This window comes from Giraffa tippelskirchi, chromosome 4 (assembly GCF_054371585.1).
Source record: "Giraffa tippelskirchi isolate mGirTip1 chromosome 4, T2T-mGirTip1v1.2.pri, whole genome shotgun sequence".
NCBI classification, from domain to species: domain Eukaryota; kingdom Metazoa; phylum Chordata; class Mammalia; order Artiodactyla; family Giraffidae; genus Giraffa; species Giraffa tippelskirchi.
Genome location: NC_137278.1, coordinates 69395482 through 69411085, shown reverse-complemented (window position 1 = coordinate 69411085; position 15604 = coordinate 69395482). Strand labels below are relative to the sequence as shown.

Here is a 15604-nt window from a genome sequence, read left to right as displayed (position 1 = left end):
ATTTTCCAAGAGTCTGAGGGTGCCATGTATAAGGTCTATTACAATTCCTCCCAACAGGTGCTGAAACGCTACAAACTAAACAGAATGTCCTTACCACAGCTTGCATAAGTTAGGAAAGGATATCATCTGCAAGGAAAAGCTGCTGGTTCTATTTTGCCTTCATTATTTTGAACACTACACCTGCCCTGCTATATTCAGGGTTAGATCTTTGCATAGGCAGAGTTAGTGACCACCTACACAGAGTGTTCTGAGACACACAGAAATGATCATCTTGTTGCAAACATATCCCCATTAGGTACCTGATGTTCCACTTTCCTGTTTCTGCCTTCTAGCCAGGAGAAGTATGAATGGTTAAAACATCAAGAAAATGGGGGAGCTATCCCTAGGGAATTCCTACAAAATGAGTCTCTTACTTCTCCAAGTAATATAGTAGAAGGTTTGGGGGTAGTGGATTAAAAAAAAAATAGATCTTTTTCAGTTTTGAAGCAGTGAAAATTTCGATCAAGGAAATTTCTATGTGGGAGAGTAAACTCCAACCTGTTTTTAGTTGATGCGCTAATATGATGACACCACCATGGAAGGTTTAGATCTAGGAGTTTGCAACTTTAGAGAGGATCCAACTCCTGTAGAGACTGAAAAATCATTGATACTTGGTCCTCACCTCCTGTTGTTTTCACTCAAGTAGGTGAAGGGTGACTTGTGAAAAACCTCATTTTTTAACAAACACCCAGGTGATTCTGACAGATCATTGTGGTCCAGAATCACTCCTTGATAAATGCTGCTGCTGCTACTGCTGCTCAGTCACTTCAGTCGTGTCCGATTCTGTGCGACCCCATAGACAGCAGCCCACCAGGCCCTGCAGTTCCTGGGATTCTCCAGGCAAGAATACTGGAGTGGGTTGCCATTTCCTTCTCCAATGCATGAAAGTGAAAAGTGAAAGTGAAGTCGCTCAGTCGTGTCCGACTCTTAGCGATCCCATGGACTGCAGCCCACCAGGCTCCTCTGTCCATGGGATTTTCCAGGCAAGAGTACTGGAGTGGGTTGCCATTGCCTTCTCTGGATAAATGATGCTAAGGGATAATAAACCACGATACTGGTGATAGAGGCCAGAAGGAAAAGACAAGTCTTCTCTGCAGTGTTTTCCAGGGCTAACATAACCTTTGATTTAAACTGCTCACCCTGTATTCTTGCTCACTGAAACACCATGCACACACCATAATTTTTCATATCTATAAAATATTTTTCCTACATAATCACCTGCTCCTTTATGACTTTTCTGTTTGTTCTCTTACCTCTCCGTCTTTTAGATTTCTGTATCTTGAGAGGATTTCTGGTTCTTTCAAGTAAATGAATCTTTGGGTTCTCTTTTCTCCTTCTGAGAAATTGACTTTTTGTTTAATTTTTAGCTCCATTCTCTCTACTGTTTTTAGAGGTACCCATCTTTTATCCATGAACTCTGGTAAGAAACTACCTATTCCAACTCTGAGCTTATTGGGAACTTTACAGTGAAGGGTGAGAGTTTAACATAAACAGTCAAGTCCAGATAAATAAAAATTGAAAAGAAACTAAAAAACACATATTTTTAACAATATCTTATCTTAGAACTGCCTTCCTAATTTTCTCTTGCTTGGGCTAACTTTTAACGATTAGTTGCATTTCTTTAGAGCATATGAAAACTGGTGCAGCAAAGGTGGTCTCACCCCATTCTGAGTTACAGAAAATGTTAATCTAGAATTTTCAAATGTATATGCATAATTCACATATGTAAAACTCACAATCACAATCCATATATATCACAATATTCATTCTAGTGACTATTTCATTCTTATACTGGTATTTTCTGTATCCAAAAATACAACTCTGTGTTTTAACATTTAAGAATATTGCTATTTGACTTCTCTTAATTTGATTGACTGCAAATATCTAGGGTGTCTCTCCCAATAGCTGAAATCCTGCTTGCTGAATCTATACATTTAAATGTCTCCATGGCATTGATTTCTGGGAGAAACTACCCCTTAAAAGCTGAAAATAGATCTTGTTCATTTATTTTATTAATTCTCCCTTTAATAAAAGTATTTAAGGATCTCCTCTTATGGGTCCAGGCACTGTGTTTAGAGGGTGGGGATACAATGGAGAATGAACAAACAGATTTACTTGGAACTTATAAACTATTATGGCAGAAAGATGACAGATACACAGTTACACAAAGCAATTATTTAAATAATTGCCCAATGCTAAAGGAATCTTGAAATTCAATAAAAACGTCATTTCCACTTTATATTTTCCAATCAGAACACATGTCTTCTCTCTCTTAAAAATAAAAATAATTTTAATACAAACTAAAGAACAGCATACTTTCTTCTTTAGAGAAACATGCATAAGCCATTGAGTTAAAAATATGTATCTCAAGTCTCTAGCTTAGAGATAAACTCTTGACAATTCAAAGCTTAAGAGATTCTATAATAAAGTGTGTGTGAAGAGGCTAGGTGGATAGCCACTGGGTTTAATTCTCTTCATTGGTGGTTAAAAACGAAACAAAACAAAAATTCATGTTAATTTTGGCTCCAGAATTACCATTTGGAACCAAAGGCAAAGTACGTGATGCTTTTGAAAGATTGAACAGAAAGTGCTTATAGTTATTTGCTGCTTGCACGGTGTCCTTCACTGTCTGGGCATGGAGAAGCTAGCCACTGCATCTCAGCCAGAACCTGTCTTGAGTTTAGAAACCAAATTACATACTTTGACATTCCCTCAAAGTTGAGATAAAGCTTTAGGTTCGAGTAATAGAAAATGAGTTGATATTCTTTAAAAAAAAAAGAAAAGACTGAAAACATAAGATATATTTCAGTCTTGTCTTGCAATAAAAATAGCCCTATTCTATCACTCTTTGTGCAGAACAATAATTCTTAATGAAAGACAAAGAGATGTTTATCTTTTAAATAGAAGCTCATGTAATTTTTGATTCTTTCACATATAAGCTTTTTGAAAAGAAAAAACAAATCATGTTAACCTTGATGGCATCAAAAAAGTGATAAACTGAAAGCATAATTAACTTTGTTCTTTTAACATAATATGGTTGCTTTGATAGATCCTAGCTTACTAGCAACTCCACAGGCCACTTTCTTTCTCAGTATGCACAGATGAATAAAGAGATTAAACAATTTTTGTGACCTAGAATAAGGTCAAACTTTAATTATTATGCTAATTTCATGTACTGGATTCAATAGGTTCACTACTTCCCTGCTAGTCAATAAAACAGACTTGGAAACATTATCTGGGATATAAGGAGGGGGACCCTCCCATACCTTAAAATATTCTGTTTAAATAGATGTGAAGGTCAGCAGAAAGGATTTTTTATCTTATTATTGATTTCCAGTCCTCTAACTGATAAATCCCCATTCAGTTCAGTTCAGTTCAGTCGCTCAGTCGTGTCCGACTCTTTGCGACCCCATAAATCGCAGCACGCCAGGCCTCCTTGTCCATCACCAACTCCCGGAGTTTACCCAAACTCATGTCCATTGAGTCGGTGATGCCATCCAGCCATCTCATCCTCTGTCCCAATTAGAATCAATTTATTTAGTGCAGTTACATCTCAATTGTCTACATTATTCCAAGGAACCATTTTTTATGAAATTTTGTACTAGTTAAATACTCTGCCAGATCAAATAATTGATCTATTGGCAATCTCCTCAACTGACCAAATAGGCTAGAATGAATTAAAGAAGCAAAATGCTCACCACTTAAAGGTCAGAAATGCAGCTGTTTTGCTCTCTTCAACTAATTCTGCAAAATTTTGAGTTCCATATTGGTAAAGTCACAATCTATAAAAACCCAGTATATAGGAAAGGGAGTTGATTTTACTATATTTTTAGAAGTCCATATAATCAAAAAGACTTCCCTTGTGGCTCAGATGGTAAAGCGTCTGCCTGCAATGCAGGAGACCTGGGTTCGATCCCTGGGTTGGGAAGAGCCCCTGGATATAATCAAAGTGAAAGTGTTATTTACTCAGTCGTGTCCAATTTTTGTGATCCCATGGACTGACTATAGCCTGCCAGGCTTCTCTGTCTATGAGATTGTCCAGGCAAGAATACTTGGTTACCAAGTATGGTTACCAAGTATGGCTATGAAGAATGCTTTGGTTATCATTCCCTTCTCCAGGGAATCTTCCCAACCCAGAGATTGAATCCAGCCCTCCTGCACTGCAGGCAGATTCTTAACCATCTGAGCCATCAGGGAAGCCCTCCTGTATAATCAAACTCCTTTATAATAATAGTTAAGGACTATATAAACTCAAAATCTTTTTGGCTGGATCACAATTTAAAATCAGGACCCTAGTAGTGTACCCACTGCAAAGGATAAAGACCTGGATTCTATTTGTTGTTCTTCCAGTAATTAACTGAATGTCCTCTCTCTTTTTTAAGAACAGCTCCCTGAGATACAGTTATGTTCAGCAAACTCTACATATTAAAATGTATAATTTCACAAGTTTTGATATATGCAATATGCCTATGAAACTATCATTAGAGTTAAGGTAGTGAATGTACTCATAACCCCATAAGTTTTCTTGTTACAAACGTATAACCCCTTCTACTCATCCTCCAGACAACAGGCTTTCTGTCACTATATATTACTTACATTTTCTATAATTTAATGCAATTGGGGTAATACTGTATATAGCTTTTTTGTTTCAAATCTAGCTTCTGTCACTGTGATGATTAATTTTATGTGTCAGCTTGACTGGCCTGAGAGATGCCTAGATAGCTGGTAAAATGTTACTTCTGGGTGTGTCTGTGAGGGTATTTCTACAGAGAATAGTATTTGAATCTGAAGACTGAGTAAAGAAGATCTGCCCTCACCAGGGCATGCAAGTGGGCATGAACCTTTGAGGCCTTCAAACAGAACAAAAAGGCAGAGGAAGGGTGAGTTTTTTTTTCTCTTCTTTAACTAGTATATTTCATCTTCCTCTGCCCTCAGACATTGGAGCCCCTGGTTCTCAGGCTCAGACTGAATGATACCACAAGTTTTCCCGGTTCTCTAACTTACAGATGGCAGATAGTGACATATCTTAGCCTCTGTAATTGTGTCAGCCATTCCCATACTAAATCTCATATATCTGTATCTATGTGTGTGTGTGAGTCGCTCAGTCATGTCCAACTCTATGCGACCCCAAGGGCTATAGCCCACTTGGTTTTCTCTGTCCATGGGGTTCTCCAGGCAAGAATACTGGAGTGGATTGCCATGCCCTACTCCAATCTGTATTTACAACTACAGCCTATTGGTTCTTTTTCTCTGGCAACTACTGACTGATACAGTCACTTGGAATAATTATTTTGAGATTCATCCTAGTTATTATGTGCATCAAAAGTCAATTTCTTTTTAATACTACTCAGCCATATAAAAGAATGAAATAATACCATTTGCAGCAATATAGATACAACTAGAGATTATCATACCTAGTAAAATAAGTCAGAAAGAGAAAGACAAGTACCATATGATATCACTTTTATGTGGAATCTAAAATATGGCACAGATGAACCTATCTATGAAACAGATACTGAATCACGGACATAGAGAAGAGACTGGTAGTTGCCAAGGGGAAGGGTGTTGCTGGGGGGATGGAATGGTAGATGTAAGCTTTTATACATAGACTGGATAAACAACAAGGTCCTACTGTAAAGTACAGAGAACTATATTCAATATCCTACGACAGGGAATTTCCTGGTGGCACAATTGATAACAGTTGCCTATCAATGCAGGGAACATAGGTTCAATCCCTGGTCCAGCAAGATTTCACAAACCCTGGAGCAACTAAGTCCACAGGCCATAACTCCTGAGCCTGCAGTGCTCTAGGGTCCACAGACCACAACTATTGAGTCCACATGTTTCAACTACTGAAGCCTGCATGTCTGTAGCTTGTGCTCCACAACAAGAGAAGCCATTACAAGAAGCCCCACACCACAAGGAAGGGCAGCCTCCGCTAATTGCAATTAGAGAGCCTGCACAAAGCAACAAAGACCCAGCACAGTCAAAAAAGAATATATATATATATATATATATATATACACATCCTATGATAAACCATCTGGAGGAGGAAATGGCAACCCACTCCAGTATTCTTGCCTGAAGAATCCCATGGACAGGGGAGCCTTGCAGGCTACAGTCCATGGGGTTGCAAAGAGTCAGATACAACTTAGCAACTACACACACAGATGATAAACCATAATGGAAAACAATATTTAAAAAGTATGTATATGTATAACTGAATCACTTTACTGTACAGCAAAAATTAACATTATAAATCAACTATACTTCAATTTAAAAAAGTCAATTCCTTTTCATTGCTTAATACTATTTCATTATATGGCTATATCCCAATTTGTTTATCCATCCACTGTAGATAGATATTTTGGCTGTTTCTAGTTTTTGTCTCTTACAGTTAAAGTGGTTATGAACATTCAATCACAAGCCATTGCACTAAAGTAAGCTTTCATTTCTCTTGAAAAAATACTGGGGGGTGGAGTGGCTGGATTATATGGTACATATATGTTTAACTTCTTAAAAATCTGCCAAAGTATTTTTCAAAATGGTTGCACTATTTTGCATTCTCATCAGCAGTGTTGTGAGAGTTCCAGTTCTTCTATGACCTTGCCAACACTTGGCAGTGGCATGATAATATATACCTTATCTGCATCACTGGAATAAATGATTGTGTTGGGGTTATTTACAAGATGGATATTTTATTCTGAAATTATGTTTGCATGTTAGAAACTTAGGTTTCCTCTGTTATCTGAAAGTAGAGCATTCCTATGAAAACTCAACAAGGTAGAAATAGTGTCAGTTGAAGAAGCTATCACTTTACAACACAGCTGGCTCATGGATGCACAGAATAAAATGATATATATCACACAGATCCTCACAGACACAGTACAAAGCTATAGCATCTAGATGCTTAGATGCTGAGTGCAGTTCCTGGGAAGGAGCTTGCCTGGTGCCATTCTCCTTGTCCAGACATCCTTGCCTCTGTATCAGTTCACTGCAAAACAAATGCTGAACGCTATTTTCACTTCTTGCCTTTTCTTCTAAAAGTGAAAAACCTTTTCAGATTTTTTTTTCAGGTAGCAAAAGGATGTACTATTGTAGGTCTTTCCTATAAATTAGATAGTATAAAGCAAACCTTCAAAAGCTAGGGGATACCTGCACTTTGTTTTTCCTCTTTGCATTACTCTTGAATAAATCTTATTTTCCAATCAGGAAAATAGTGCCATAAGGAACCTTGAGCTAATTAGGGCTAAAATCATTCATTTGGAAAGACAAAAAGGTAAAGCACGTTATTAATCTCCCAAACATTAAGCTAAAAATAAAAGGCTATAAGTAGCATATTCATAGATAAAAAAATAAAAGGCTAGATCATTCATTATAGATTATTCAGCCTAAAGAATAATCAGAACTGTTTCAAGTATCAGTGGTAGTAGTGGCTGTGATATTTTAGACCTACTGCACCAGCACCCTAGGCCAAAAATGCAAACAGTATCCAAGTTTCAGAGCATAAGACAATGGTTTGATTTATTTATGTATTTATCTTCTGTGTGTGAAAAGCATTTAATAAACTTATAGATTCTAGGTTTAGAAAGTATGTGAGTGGCATGGTGAGGGTATATGAAAAAGAAGGCTGTGTCGCTAGTGTAAAACAACGTCATTTTCTTTTTACATAGCTAAAAAAAAAACCCAAAATTGTTTGTTTTACTTTCATGTGATTTTGCTTGTTTAATATTCCTTCGTTCTCCAAAAGCAAATGGGATTTTTAAAAATTATTTATTTATTTTTAATTGGAGGTAATTGCTTTACAATATTGTGTAGGTTTCTGCTATATATCAACATGAATCAGCCCTAGACACATGTATCCCCTCCCTCTTGAACCTCTGTCCCACGTCCCACCCCATCCAACCCCGCTAGGTTGTTACAGAGCACCGGTTTGAGCTCCCTGTGTCATACAGCAAATTTCCATTGGCTATCTAATTTTATATGTTTCAGCAATTGGGATATTTTAACCAATTATAAATTTGTGCTTTTATTCTAAAGACTAAAAATATACATGTGTATATATTTTATACACACACACACACACACACACATATATATATGTACATAAATGTGAAATACAGAGAAATCCAGAAAGAATTAAGACAAGTTATCTCTTTTTTGGATATTTAACTGTCAAGTAAACACCACTTTTCTTTTTCTGATGTTCCATCTTAACTGCATGTTATCAACAGTTTCCTATTCACCAGGGACAATTTCATAATTTCCATCTTCAGAGAAGTAAAATAACACCATTCTCTTCTATTAACATCTAGTAGAATGTTACAAATAGCACTGGGCAAATGAGGGGCTTCAAATTTTTAGATGGACATAATATTGGTTATACACTTTCACAGAAGAAGAAAGATATTTTTAGTTTTTTTCAATGTTTCAACTGCCACAAAATAAACTGCATTTTACGACCACTGATATATTCATAGAGCTAGTGGCTGTTTTGCTAATTTGTAAGAATGAGGATAGAATGTCATATAAACAGGATAATCAAGAGAAGTACACTGAGGTATGTCTAAGTTCTGAATTTCCCCCTCATATTCATTTTGCATTACTCAGCTCACATTTTAATATCTCTGATAATTTTTCCTTGTTACTTCTGGCTATAAATGTTATTTTCCCTTTAAAACATTGTATTCTTTCTAATCTTCTTCATGAATATGTCTCAGTGTCATCCCTGGATGTTGTTTAGCTCTTTTGCAACTCCATAGACTGTAGACCACTAGGCTCCTCTGTCCATGAGATTTCCCAGGTAAGAATACTGGAGTGGGTTGCCATGTCCTTCTTTAGGGGATCTTCCTGACACAGGGATCAAACCTCCATTTCCTGCATTGGCAGTTGTATTCATTACCACTGAGTCACCAGGGATGCCTCGGTGTCATCACTAACTACCCTCATATTCCTAGCTATTACTGCATCTCTGCATATCTTACCTGTACAACTACATTAAAAGTTCCCATATTCCAAAATTAGTTATGTCCCATTCACAATGTTTACTATCATCTTTGTCATTATTATACAAAATTTTTCAGAAAAAACATAGTTTTCAGAATATTTTTACATTTTATATAGTCTCTGGTATTACAAAATGCCTTGAACCAAGTAAAAATGCGTTGTTCATCTAATGACAGTTTATCCTTGAGTAGTAAGATATCTTTTAAGAAAAAAAAGGGAACTGCAAAGAATTCTGGATGGAAATTTAGTCCTGTTAGTTAACACAACATCTAACACTTCAATTTCCTTCTTTTTCAACTGAGAGCTCTCTTTACTGTTCTCCAGGGTCATGTTTGATTTGTCAATTCAGTGTCTTGTTGGTGTTTTCATGGAGGACCCTCTATAAGCTCTGTAGGGCAATAAAATGGAGAAATAAAGTGTTTGTCTCAAGCACTCCCTTGCTTAAATAGTGTTCTTTTGTTTTGAGCTTAAGTGGATGACTCACAAATTGAAAAACAAAATCAATGTGTGGACAATTTTTCTTAACAATATTTAGGGCTTCCCTGGTGGCTCAGATGGTTAAGAATTTGCCTGCAATACAGGAGAGCAGGGTTTGATCCCGGAGTTGGGAAGATCCACAGAGAAGGGATTGGCTACCCACTCCAGTATTCTTGCCTGGAGAATTCCATGGACAGAGGAGCCAAGTGGGTTATAGTCAATGGGGTTGCAAAGAGCTGGACATGACTGAGCAATTAACACTTTCACTTTCACTTATAATCTGAAAACTTATTAAAGCACTACTGTAGGATATCCTCAATTGAAATATTGGTATCTGTCAAAATTAATACAAAAGGAGTAATTGCATAGCATGCATCAGGGAGGAGGAAATACTGCCTACAGGATTTGAGAAGATATATTGCCTTGCAATCACCCTATGCAGTTAATTGGTGCAGTGAGCTGGGCTGTACTGAAAACTGGACAGCAGTGCTGTGATATCAATACCTCTGTCCTGGAGCAGCTGGGTAAATGAGGGGCAAATAACTTCTTATTTATTTCAATGTGTCATTCAAACATCATCGTTTTCTTGGGCATCCTGATGTGAAAAAGGTTGGAAAGCATAGAGAGCGCTGATAGTGCAGGGATTTATCATCATCCTGGCCACAGGACATGCTTATCATTGGTTTCATGCTTTAGAATTCTATCAGCATGAAATAGAAATTTCTGGAGGGAGTTTCATAATGAAGAGTTTTCTTTGGGGTGAGAGAAAGGAAGGAGGATGTAAACAGGAGAAAGATCAAATAAAAAAAAAAAATATTTGGGTCTTGTGGAATGACTCATATGCTGATGCTCTTATCCACACATTAAAATAAAATTGGTTCCATGTGGATCCCAGCAGCCATTGCTGGAAAGGCAAAGACAGAAAAAGAAGGGGCGATTCCTATGCTGGGAGTGCTCACTCTTGTTGAGAGGCTGTGATAGATTCAAACATAAGGGTGCCACTGCATGCAGGAAGTGCAAGTAGAGTTTTTTAGTGTAGAAATTGAGATTGCTGTGGACTTTGATGATTTGGGGATGCAAGATGTCCAAGTGACGGATGTAATGGGGTGTGTGGAAACAGAGAAGGGAAGTTAAACAGGAAAGTGGGAGGGAGGGAGTGGTGGCCTCAGGAAAGTGAGTTCAGTTCAGTTCAGTTCAGATGCTCAGTCGTATCTGACTCTTTGCAACCCCATGGACTGCAGCACACCAGGCTTCCCTGTCCATCAGCAACTCCCAGAGCTTGCTCAAACACATGTCCATCAAATCAGTGATGCCATCCAACCATCTCATCCTCTGTCATCCCCTTCTCCTCCTGCTTTCAATCTTTCCCAGCATCAGGGTCTTTTCCAATGAGTCAGTTCCTTGCATCAGGTGGCCAAAATATTGGAGTTTCAGCTTCAGCATCAGTCCTTCCAATGAAGGATTTTCTTTAGGATTGACTGGTTTGATCTCCTTGCAGACTCTCAAGTGGGGTCCAGCTGATCTGGAAAAGGGCTCACTCAGAGAAATAGTGAGAAATAGGTGTTGGTGAGCTGTGAGCTCCTAAAAGACAGGCCTAGTCTTACTCCTTTTGCACTCCAGTGACAGCTATGGGATTTGGAACACAGCAGAGCGTAGATGTTTATTAAATGAAGTAGTGACAAGACATTTTAATTTTCTGCAAGATTAGGGAGATTAAGCTTTATCTTGTTTAAGGCTGTGAAAGATCCCTGAAAGATTTCAGATAAAATTTCTTTTCTGAAATCATCATCATAATAGAAATAAGGAGTGATATCAAAAATAGAAAAAACTAAATTATCTTTTCATAGGATATTTTAAACTTGATAGGCTTTGTCCACCATCATCATTTATTGCCCTCACTTGGAGATATAATGCAACTGTTAAATAATCATTTAATTAGGGTGAAGACATTTGACAATAAATCTATAGCAAGTTTCATGATAGTTATTTTGGATAATAATGCCACTTGATTTAACTACTATATAACAATGCATTTCTTCTGATATGTTTTTAAAATTTCTATCCCCTATCCATCATCAAATTTATCAGCATGGTTTTCCAGTGTAGACTCAATGTAAATTAATAGAGGAACCTCAGTTTACAAGCAGAGAAACAAACACAAATAGTGATTTCACAGAAAAGCATATTGCCTGCTAGTAGTTACTCAAATACACTAAATTAACCAGACCTCAGTTTAGAACTTTTTACAAAAGGGCTGCTGCTACCATAATTCTCAAGGCTGTTTCAAAAGGGAAAAATAATGTGAAAATCAAATTTTCAACACATAATCTTGTTCTACTCAAATTAAAATTTTAAGAATAACTTTATATATATATATAGTCAGCATTGTCTTACTGCATTCAACTATTATTGAAAAACTGCAAAGATAATACAGAGAAGGATCAGATTCTCTTCATTCAACTTTACTTAACATTAATATCTTATACTATCATAGGACTGTTAGCAAAAGAAAATAACATTTGCTCAGTATGATTAACTAAATTACACACTTTATTGGATTCTGCCAGTTTTTCCATTAATATCTTTATTTTGTCCCAGAACCCAATCCAGTCTCCCACCTTGTTATGTTTCCTTAGTCCCCTTAGGGGGACCAAGGACATTGATTCTTGAAGAGTACTGATCACTTAATTTGTAGATCATTCTTCAAGTTGGATTTGCTGATGTCTTCTCATGATTAGACTGAAGTTATGAATTTTATCAATAATATTTCAGAAGTGATATGCCCTTCTCAGTATATTATGTCTTACCTGCTTTAACAGTATATTTTTTCACAATTCAAAATGTATAACTGAAACATATCTAAAAAGACCTGATTGCTAAAAATCGTAGATATATTTTCTTTCTTTTTAAAAATTTTCCCTGACAATGCAAACAAATCTTGGGGAATTTCTTGTGAGCATAAAATTTTCTAAGTTGCTACAGAAACCAAGTAATGATAGAAAAAACAATACTTTATATTCTGCACATTGTATAAGAAAACAATAGATTCTTTCAGTTTTTCATCTATTTGGCTACTTGCACAGAAACCAATATTTCATTTTTTTCCCATTTTATAACTAAAATTTAGATTTTTCTGGCTTATGAAAACAGTAAAATGATATCAGTTCAGTTCAGTTCAGTAACTCAGTTGTGTCCGACTCTTTGCGACCCCATGGACTGCAGCATTCCAAACTTCCCTGTCTATCATCAACTTCCAGAGCTTACTCAAACTCATGTCCACTGAGTCAGTGATGCCATCCAACCATCTCATCCTCTGTCATCCCTTTCTCCTCCTGCCTTCAATCTTTCCCAGCATCAGGGTCTTTTCAAATGAGTCAGTTCTTCACATCAGGTGGCCAAAGTATTGGAGTTTCAGCTTCAACTTCAATCCTTCCAATAAATATTCAGGACTGATTTCCTTTAGGATGGGCTGGTTGGATCTCCTTGCAGTCCAAGGGACTCTCAAGAGTCTTCTCCAACACCACAGTTCAAAAGCATCAGTTCTTTGGCACTCAGTTTTCTTTATAGTCCATCTGTCACATCCATACATGACCACTGGAAAAACCGTAGCCTTGACTAGATGGATCTTTCTTGGCAAAGTAATGTCTCTGCTTTTTAATATGCTGTCTAGGTTGTTCATAACTTTTCTTCCAAGGAGTAAGCGTCTTTTAATTTCATGGCTGCAATCACCATCTGCAGTGATTTTGGAGCTCAAAAAAATAAAGTCTGCCACTGTTTCCACTGTTTTCCCATCTATTTGCCATGAAGTGATGGGACCAGATGCCATGATCTTAGTTTTCTGAATGTTGAGCTTTAAACCAACTTTTTCACTCCCCTCTTTCACTTTCATCAAGAGGCTCTTTAGTTCTTCTTCACTTTCTGCCATAAGGGTGGTGTCATCTGCATATCTGAGGTTATTGATTAAATCTGGATTCCAGCTTGTGCTTCATTCAGCCCGCCATTTCGCATGATGTACTCTGCATGTAAGTTAAATAAGCAGGGTGACAATATACAGCCTTGATGTACTCATTTCCAGATTTGGAACCAGTCTGTTGTTCCATGTCCAGTTCTAACCATTGCTTCTTGACCTGCATATAGATTTTTTAGGTTGCAGGAAAGGTGGTCTGGTATTATCTCTTATGAATTTTCCACCGTTTGTTGTGATATAATTACCTTATATTCTTCTTGATTTATGTTATATAATCAATCTTATTATTTTCAAATCATTTCTTTCTCCTGATAATATTCATTACACCAAATTTATTAAGTATTCACAATGCCTTAAGTCACACAAACCATATTTTGCTTATTGCATGCACATTTTGTAACTAAATATAAGTTTTCAATAGTAAGAACCTGGAGTGTAATTTGTTATAGAAGAAAGCATGCTGGCCTTGGGGAAAAACTTTTGTATTCCAATATGATGTTACAATTTAATTACAAAAACAAAGAAAGAATAGTTAAATGGAGCTTTGCTAATTCAGCAGTATAGTTTAACAATCTATACATTTTGCTATTTTGTTAAACTTCCAGAATTTTAGCTGCCAGTAAACAGGTGGTAACTCTAGCACAATAAATCTTTCAATAAGAATGACAATTTTTCATCTGTTTTCTTGACAGGAAGACCCAAACTAAAAAAAAATAATGAGAGAATATGCTCATTAGGATTTAAAGTTCTCTTTGTGTGTCTTGTGTTACTCTTACATTTTATCTGATTCTTTGTAGTGTTCAGCTTTTACTCGAATTATATTCAAGTTAGTGCCTAACCTAAAATACATGTAGATATCAATATCATCTCTTTATGATGATTCATATTACTCATTAATGGATACAGTAATTTTGAAAATGTTTTAACCATAATTTGCTATAACAGCCATTAATGTCCACTGACTATTCATAGTATATCATTGGAATGTAAATAATTTGATTTTCTAACAGCAATGTAAAGTTTTTTATTGGCTCCTTCTGTCTCGTTGAGCATGTTGTTAATTCACTAAGTCATATCCCAGGGACTGTAGCACACCAGGCTCCTGTCAGTCCCCTGTCCTTTCTACCACCAATTATAAGCTATACATTCAACCTTTAATGTTAAAGAAATACAATTCATAGTTAGTTCAGTGGAAATTTTCTGTGACTCTTTTTGCTTTTTTTTAAATTGCAATGTAATTACTCAAGTTAATCTACAAACAATGGCTTCATTAAAATGCAACCATACTTTTATACTTCTACCTTGCTCTTTAACTGCTACGTTCAAGAGGAGTCATATGCTTGTTTAACTTGATAAGTAATTTTAAACTGAACTTGAATCCCTTGAGGGAGAGCAAAGAATTTGTTACAGAGGTCTTAAAACAACAAATGTAGAAATTCAGTGTTTCAGACATCCACTCTGAAGTTTTGCTTTCCTCCTCATTTCAGTTTTCTTTTGAGTAAAATGTGAATATCAATAGTTTGACTAATAGAGATTCAAAGAAAATTCATTAAGTGAAACTAAAATGGTATTCAGTTGAATTTCCCAGCTGTTATGGATAAAATCCTATACTGTCTACATGGTACTTTTTAAAAAAGTGGTTGGCTTATTATCATTTAAGTTTATTAAATATATTTTACATGGCTGTATTCAATTAAACTTTTTCATGAGGTCCCCTGAAATAGAAGAACACTTGTGGAAAACTTCATATTAAACCAAACATGCTTTTGTAAGCATCACTACGTATTTATAATTCAAACATATCATTATATTTGCAAAGCAACACATTTAGATCACATCTAACATGCCACCATCGTTTCGTTCTGGTTTATTAAACTGGAAAATGAACTGCTTATTTCTTGATATTTCTTGAACCTATACATATCTGCATATGTTACAAAGTAGGCAGTAAGGGTGAGGCAATGTAACTTCTGAAAAAACTTAACAAAATGGAGAGAATGACAATAATTAAAATTAAGAGTAGTTTAGAGACTATGATAGCTCTTAGCTCTCAGATCTGCCTATTTATTTCTGAGGTTAGATGCTTTAAAATACATTTCTGTTATGATCAGAAGT

General features: G+C 36.3%; 1 protein-coding gene across 23 annotated transcripts in view; it reads right to left on the bottom strand.

Moving 5' to 3' along the window:
- NRXN1 (neurexin 1) overlaps positions 1 to 15604 on the bottom strand; it is a 1199463-nt gene that overhangs the window by 797333 nt on the left and 386526 nt on the right. Inside the window, exon 7 of one of the 23 annotated variants that reach the window (XM_081593714.1) lies at positions 10027 to 10033. The exons of the other annotated variants lie outside the window; for them this stretch is intronic. Within the exon in view, the coding sequence (XP_081449840.1) occupies positions 10027 to 10033 (7 nt within the window). The remainder of the gene's footprint in view (positions 1 to 10026; positions 10034 to 15604) is intronic. 23 annotated transcript variants of the gene reach the window in all.